Here is a 7,735-nt window from a genome sequence, read left to right on the forward strand (position 1 = left end):
AATAACAGCAAATGGAAAGCTATTTACTGTGTATGCAGATAGCTACACCCATGCAGTATGAGAGCAGTATATTCATATACATATATTTTTTATATATATATATACAGTCATGAAAAACTTGGTGCTCTTAGAAAAGTAGTGAGACAGGGAGGGGCTGCAGTATGTATCTCTATAAAGAAAAGAGAAGTAACATTGTAAGGCATAAAAATGTTACAGGACTGTTCTATGCAATCTAACAAAGATGGTAGTTAACATTACATATTTAGATACTTCTATTTAATATGTATGGAGCATATACAAAACTAACATTCTGCTTTCACAGATAACACTTAAACTTCAGGTTCTTCTTATTTGTCTCTTAAGGATCAATGGAGTCTGTTCATACTACGGAACCTCAAAAAGTGAGTTTGAGTGCCAGTGCTACAAAACTTGGGGAGCCTATACAGCAAGCTATTCCTTTGCTACCACCATTTCAGCCTTCGGAAGCCAGACCTCATTATTCTGTATGGAGAGATTATCAGAGCTCAGCCAGCCAGTCAGCAGCTTTGGCTAACAGTCAAGGAGTGAAAATTCCCACTGTAAGTAAAAAAACTATCTTTGACTCTTTTTTTTTTTTAAGTAACCAATACTGCTTTCATTTTAAAAACTTTCTAGTATACTTGCAGAATGGGAGTTGTTGGTCTCTGAAGAATACTTCTGAATGTGTCAGATTTTATCTTCAGTTCAAAGAATTTTGGGTTGTGGATTCATTCTTCACTGAGTGTCCAAAGAGGAAGTTAATTTGAGAGGTGTGCTTATGTTATACACATATGCATCTCCATAATCAATGTAACTGCACAGTTTAAAATATAATAAACAAAATAATTCTAGTGTATTTTTATTTATCTATAAAATCAGCATTGACTTCCATATGCAGATAAACCTAATGTATGACCTTCCTGTCAACACTCTCCTGTGAATTTGTAGAAAACATGTTGCTTTTTATTTCAGCTTGAGAAGTCACTTAGACAAAAATCTGAAGATGTTTCTGGTAGTCTTCCTCTATCAAGGAAAATCCCTGGTGAGAGAGAATTTTGCTTCCTATAGGGTAACTCGTGTCAAATGTTGCATTTATTTTTATTGGCACTACAAGAAACATGGTTTTGAAACTACTATTGCATTTTTAAAATTCAGCCACAAGTTCATATTTCTATCTCTGTTTTACAGAGAAACAAAAATAGGTTACTTTTAAGCTGTTCACTGAGCTGGAGAAAAATAATCTGTGTCCCCAGTTCAACTCCTTTCTTAGTTAATTCAGTTAAGATGTACCTATACTACAGAAATCTCTTCTAGCAGATAAATCCCATGGCTAATCTTATTCTGAGCAGAGAAACATGGACCAAACAAGCCAGTTTCAACTCTAGGAAAAAGCCATTAACTGCTATTGTAGAAAAGGCTTAGAAGCTAGTTTTCAGTACTTATTTTCTCTGTTGCCTGGGAAACGCTGCTTACCTTTCTAGTTTCCATAGCATTCCCATGACACTGAACATTCAAAACTTGAGAAATTACCAAAATGAATGTCACAATTGTTTAACCACAGTTGCTTTGTCGTTCTGTTCTCTTTGAATAATTTGGTTCCAAAGGCCATGGATCACATCTTTTTTTACTTGTTCCCCACATCACAGTGCAGTCTATACCATCCATTGACACTTATCTGTCATCTGCTTCTGCAGTGGGAGACGTGGTATCAAACGATGCTGAGGACAATGTGGCAAAGGTAGATGTTGCATCTTTACCTTATTTGTGAAAGTTCAGTCGATATTTTTGGATTTCCGCTTAATTCTCCTGATACCTTGTGGCACTTCTGGGCTATTTTCAAACCTGTATAGTCTTCAATATACAATCAGTGATGCAATGTTGTTAGACTATGACTATGTACAGTTTATAAGTCCTGTCAGTTCTTTCTGGACGTGTTTGCTCAAGAAGTGTAAGTGCCAGTACCTATAGAGTTCTAATTTGTCACAACCAACCAGTTACTAGTTATCTTGGTTTTAATCAAAGATATATAAAATACAAGAGTACAGTCATGTCCTTTCTCTGAAGTGTATCAGTATTCTAAATTAGTAAGAATTTTGGTTTTCTGGGGTTGTTCAGACTCCAATAAAATTCAGATTTTGCTCCCTTCCTAAAGATCACTGAACTGCCTGGCTATATTCTTTCATTTTATTTCCTTGCATTGTCCTTTGCTTTTCAAAAGCTGCATAATGCAAAACCCACAAATTGATCAGCAGATGCCATTCTGTGCTCATAGAAACATGTCTGTATAGGAAGTTCCCTACTCTGGAAAACACTTTTTTTGCCTTCTGCAACCACAAGAGGTACTCACAGACTTCATTTGTTCCAATAGTTTCAACAGCCTTTACTTCTACATTGTCTGCTTAAAACATTGTCTCTGTTTAAAACTCATTTTCCATTGGTGTATTTGCAAGTATATGCGTGCCAACCCCAAATTATTCCAGTTCAAACAGATAAGTTGCCAGGCAATACTAAAGTAGTGTAACTAAATTGCATAAGGATATAAGTGTTTTCTTTTAGTTTGCTGTGAATTGCAGCTTAGTCAATGCTCAGTGAGGTTCAGCTTCCTCGCATTACTTGGCATTAGTCCCAGGCTAATGAGGTAGTATGTAGGGATAGTCATATAACTTAACCTAGATCTTGTTCTTCTGATTCCGTGGTTTAGCTGAACCAGGGAATCCAAGGATCTGGATATATAACTACTTTTACATACATACATACATATATATACACACATATAAAAAATCATAGGGTTTGAGATGGTTCTCCTATAAAAGCTGTTGCAGGATCTCTCTACTTACATGATTCATGGTATTTCTGAGCTTTACTGTGAAGATCTTAATAAAATCTTAATTTACTTTTACTCATTTTCCTAGGTTCCCTGGCAGACTTCGTCTGCTTCCTCTTTACATCAAAAACTCTCACTATGTGCTGAACAAATAACACAAACTCCAAGACCTGAATCTAGGTATCTGTCTCGAAAGAAAAGGCAAGTTCAGTTTTTTGGTACTGAGCCAAGCTAGCACTTTCGTATACATGGCCACCCAGGCCCCCGCCCTGCCCCTTTAAAATAAGATCTTTCTCCTTGGCTGCATGACAGTGAAAGATTAATTTTAACAGAAAGATTTCCTGTTACTCCTGACATATATGCATTTTCTTAAATATAGTTATAGGCATTTATACGTTCAGCTTCTACTTAATCCTATAAAAATGTGCTCATGCAAAAAATGAACTGGAAATGTACAAGGTAATGCTTATCTTCAAGTTTTTAGAATAGAAATGAAATCTGGCTGTTTTCTGTTTTAGCAGATACAAAAATTCTACCACAGATTCACTTGAAGAGTCTCTTTCCCACAGAACAAAGGAAAAGCTATCCGAGCAAGAGCTTCATAAAGTGTCAGAAAAACTCTCTCGCAGGTTAAATGAACTAGATTTAGTAAGTGAAATCTATTCTTTGTTGTATCTGAGCAAGCTAGCCTTACTAATGATAGTGAAGAGAACCAGAATATAAATTTAATATTGATGAAAAGGAAACCTGCAACTAACACCTGACTTTAGACAGTTCTAAATTTTGAATGAACTATTGAACCTGACCGCCCAAAAAATCTGTCCAATAGATGTTAAAGAGAGCTTTGGGTGGGCACACCAGAGAAGAAGAGTTGACAGATGAGGATAACCTGTCTCAGCACAGTGACAGTGTCATGGATTACCGCCGAAGGAAAGCTGAACGAGGTAACAATTCTTATGCCACTTAAGTATTAGGATGGGAAGGAATATTAAAAAAAAAAAATCCTTCTCATGTAAAGCTGATACCTGAACTACTCATAGTTAGTTACTAAGTTTTGTATTGTTAGTTCACTTGTATTTTGTCTTTGATCCAAACCTGAGCAACAGTAACACTTACAATTAAGTTCCCATTTAACACTTAAATAGCTATGGTAAAACTTCACTAAAAATACAGGGCAAACACAGCTGCAGTAAAAAACATACAGAAAGTGGGGGGAGGGACAGAATAAAAGCTCATCGATAGGACCATGATTCTAAAATGAGGGCCTATTCACAATACACTTCACTGCAGATTCTTCTGTGCTGAACACAGCATGTACATCTTATATGTACACCAGGCTATAAAACTATCATATAGTCTAATATCTAATCCACATGCATAACATTATATTGCAAGATGGAGCTGTTTGTGATGCTGGCATACAGACAGTCTCCCACCATGAACTACCTTCAGTTGTCTTTGCTGCTTTTTCCTTTCCTGTCTTGAATATCTCCTCCTCACAAAATTTGTGATTTGGGGCAGTGATAATTCTAAAGGCAAAGGCTTTAGCTTTTTATGACTTAATTTGGGCTAAACTTTTTGACTCTTATGCTGTATGGGTTTTTGGGTTTTTTTTTTTTCCTTATGTTTATCTGGAAGGTCTCTTTTTGTTTGTTTCAAGTTAGATACTCAATGAATCACCTTTCCTTACAGACACACCACATCTAAGGTACCCAAGCAGGCCACGATCCCTTTCTCCATCCTCACCCTCATCTCAGCATCAACTCTTCTCTGAGTTGGAAGATAAACTTTGCAGTAATGGAACAGGCCAAATAAGGAAAATACACAGCCAGTTGCAAAAAGAAAGGGATGAAAGAACAAAAAAAGCAAAGGTAATTTCTAGGTTAGACCTATTGGTCATTCTTACCAACAGTTATACTAAAAGCATTAAAACAGAATGCTCTTACTTAATGGGGGCATCTGGCCTACTTCAGTAATTTTATACTGTTTTATCTGTAGACTGTTGAGGAAAAGACCTAAACCCCAAATTTTGCAAAAAAGAGAGTTTAAAGTGGAAGAAGCTACTTTGACCCATACACCGAACAAGTTAATGAGGTGGTCATATGGACTGATTATTTTCTCAGAAAGGTCCTCTTATTTTTATTTTCTAGATGGTTGCTAAAGCTTATGAAGATGAACTAAGAATTTATGAAGCTAGGGAGAGGCTTAGACTTTCCAAGCTCAGAGAAGTCATCAAGGAAATGGTATGTATGCACTATGGTGATTGTTGGTTGTGTTTTGGTTTTTGTTTTAAATTTGTCTAGATGATCTGTCCAGACACTGGATATGTCTTTTAGGTACAAAACCTCCTTGACTTCCAGTGTCATAGTTACAGCACTGTATACTACTAAAGTAGTAAACAGAAGGACAGCTTTTCCTGAGATAGGTAGAACCAAGGGACAAGTAGTTTTAGAAGTTTCAGTGCTTCTATGTGTTAAGAATATACCTGTTCTTATGGGTAACTTAACCCTCATGCTTTTCACATGAAGTGGTAACTTCAAGGCACTCAGATGTAAAGAATGAAAGCTAAGTGAGCAAGTAGATAGCTTCCACAGACTGGCCTAAACTTCTCCACAGATGGGCACTTCTTCACACACACACACATTCCTAACAGCTAGGTTAATAAGGCTGGAGCCCCTGTACACTGTAGGCAATCTGCTTAATATTGTCATAATCAATTTTTTAACTACTCTAAAAGTTGGGTTTGTGCAAGGATGATTCTCTAATGTTATGAATATGGCAAAGGGGTTTTTGCTACTTTTTTACATACTACTGCAACAGCAAAGAACCTGAGCTGTCATACCAATGTCCTAACAATGTAGGCTGCACTGGCCCTTTTCACCACCTTTGCAGAAGCAGTCCATAGGCTGCTGCAGTAGTGTTCAGTGCTGCAAAAGAGCTGAGGTTATGCAACAGTGAGATTTAACCTTTGTTTGAACCCTGACCTGCATTTGGTAAATTGTGGCCTTCTGGAGAATCCAATTCAATATGTCCAAATTCTCATTCTAAAGTTTCAAAGACATTTAAGTTCTGATATCCAAACTATGTGATCTATCAGTCTTTCCCTTCTCATACCTGTTCTCCATCTGTTTTACATCTGCTCCTAAGGAACAAGAATACAAAGAAAACATCTTTAAAGAACCTCCAAAAATGCCTCAGCCAGTGAAAGTTTATTCTAGAAAAACCACACCTCGGAATCCCAAATACAGCCAGTGGATTCCAAAACGAGGGACTGTGAAGCCAAAGAAAGCAGCTCCAAGTAAGAACTGCAAAACTATACTTGGTGGAAAACTGGCATCTTTTGAAAGCATGTGTTGAACTCCAAGAATAAAGGCATCAGTCCAACATATACCAGTCAGCTGTAGCATATTCCCCTTCTTATGACCTCTTTATGTCTGGATTTTTGTTAGGGAAGATAATGCTTTAAGTAATTGTAAACCACCAATGCACAATCAAAACTGTGACCCATTTGCTACCTCCTTAAAATCCCTTGGATTATTTTCAAGGCTTGTTTCCATTACTGCTACTCCTATGCTTGCTCCACTATAGTCTGAGCTCAGTCTTTTTTTTTTTTTCCTCTTTTTTTTTTTTCCCTGAGCATGTATCAGATTTAAAATTGGGCCTTTAGCTTGAGTGGTCTGGTGCTGAGCCATGTACAGGTAGTAGAGCAGAATCTGTCAATTGCTATCATCTTCCTTTCAAGACCCTGCCACGGTGGCGTTAACATTGCCACTGGTTTTGCTGAGCAAGTGATGCTCCAAGAACAGGCTCAGTTTTGGTAAATGGCATTGTGCATGTTTATATATAAGATCATGGTATAATCCCTTACATATGTGAATGTTGCTCAGGTACACTGCCTTTCCCCCCCCTCCCCAGTGTTTAAAGGGCATATACTTGGTTAGTACCCATTTGTTTCATCTCCCCATCATCTTTTCCTGCCAGAAAGATCAAAGATGTAATGGGAATGAGCTGGTTGTGAACCAGTTTATTTTCCACCTGTTTATTTGACCTGGATCTGTCACTACTACTGCTGTATGAGCATTATTTTAAGTTGCTGTACCCAGTGAGAAAGAGACAGATAAAGGAAATCACTAATTAGTGATGGTCAGAACCATGTGAAGAAAGAAGGGGACACCTGTCTTAACTGGAAGCGGTGGTGGGAGGGAAGTAACACCTAAGCTATAAAAGCAATTCTTCAGCAGGGGGAAAAAAAAAAACCCAACAAAAACTTGAGATTGCTTTCTCCACTGCTGTACTGACAGAGTGATGTTATGTCCTGCTGGGTTTAGCTTGACATCATAACAGCAGCATGGTAGTTGCATATAGTGTTCAATCTAAAATATTTCATAACCTAGGCTGACACTGTCTGGAAGAATTTACCACTAAATGTATTCTCCAGGAATTTATTGCTTACATCTGTCTTTACCTTGTAGTGAAAGTAAGAGATGATGACCTCCTATTTCAGCTACTGGAAGAGTTTCCCCACCTGCATATTTCCCACCGTACTATGAATAAAATGTGGCAGCAGCAGCTTGCACATACTGAACAACTTAAGGCAGCTTCTGGCAGAACCAGACCAAAACTACAAAATGAAGTGAGCATTCTTACTCTTACCTTCTAAAGTATCAGCAGGGATAGTACCTCTGACAGCATAGTTAGCAGTCATCAGTTTGTACTGCATAATCAAATCATAACAAAATCATCCTGACTCTTTGTATGCAGCAACATAGATGTATACATGCACATCTAAAGCACAATATGAAAGGATGTATACCTGAGCTTGGTTAGTTAAATAGGGATGTACACATCTAGACACATGGGTTCAACTTTTTATCATATATATATATAATATGA

General features: G+C 37.4%; 1 protein-coding gene across 1 annotated transcript in view; it reads left to right on the forward strand.

The window, feature by feature from the left end:
- The window catches only part of LOC104073358 (centrosomal protein of 95 kDa-like), a gene marked incomplete at both ends in the record, with an annotated part of 13,086 nt that extends 5,611 nt beyond the window's left edge, over window positions 1–7,475 (forward strand). Inside the window, 10 exons of the mRNA XM_009573082.1 lie at window positions 364–578; window positions 991–1,060; window positions 1,713–1,765; window positions 2,931–3,043; window positions 3,364–3,490; window positions 3,672–3,786; window positions 4,535–4,713; window positions 4,993–5,085; window positions 5,990–6,140; window positions 7,315–7,475. Of these exons, the coding sequence (XP_009571377.1) occupies window positions 364–578; window positions 991–1,060; window positions 1,713–1,765; window positions 2,931–3,043; window positions 3,364–3,490; window positions 3,672–3,786; window positions 4,535–4,713; window positions 4,993–5,085; window positions 5,990–6,140; window positions 7,315–7,475 (1,277 nt within the window). The remainder of the gene's footprint in view (window positions 1–363; window positions 579–990; window positions 1,061–1,712; window positions 1,766–2,930; window positions 3,044–3,363; window positions 3,491–3,671; window positions 3,787–4,534; window positions 4,714–4,992; window positions 5,086–5,989; window positions 6,141–7,314) is intronic.
- Between the last annotated feature and the right edge of the window lie 260 nt (window positions 7,476–7,735).

This window comes from Fulmarus glacialis, unplaced genomic scaffold, assembly GCF_000690835.1.
Source record: "Fulmarus glacialis isolate BGI_N327 unplaced genomic scaffold, ASM69083v1 scaffold30762, whole genome shotgun sequence".
Classification (NCBI taxonomy): Eukaryota; Metazoa; Chordata; class Aves; order Procellariiformes; family Procellariidae; genus Fulmarus; species Fulmarus glacialis.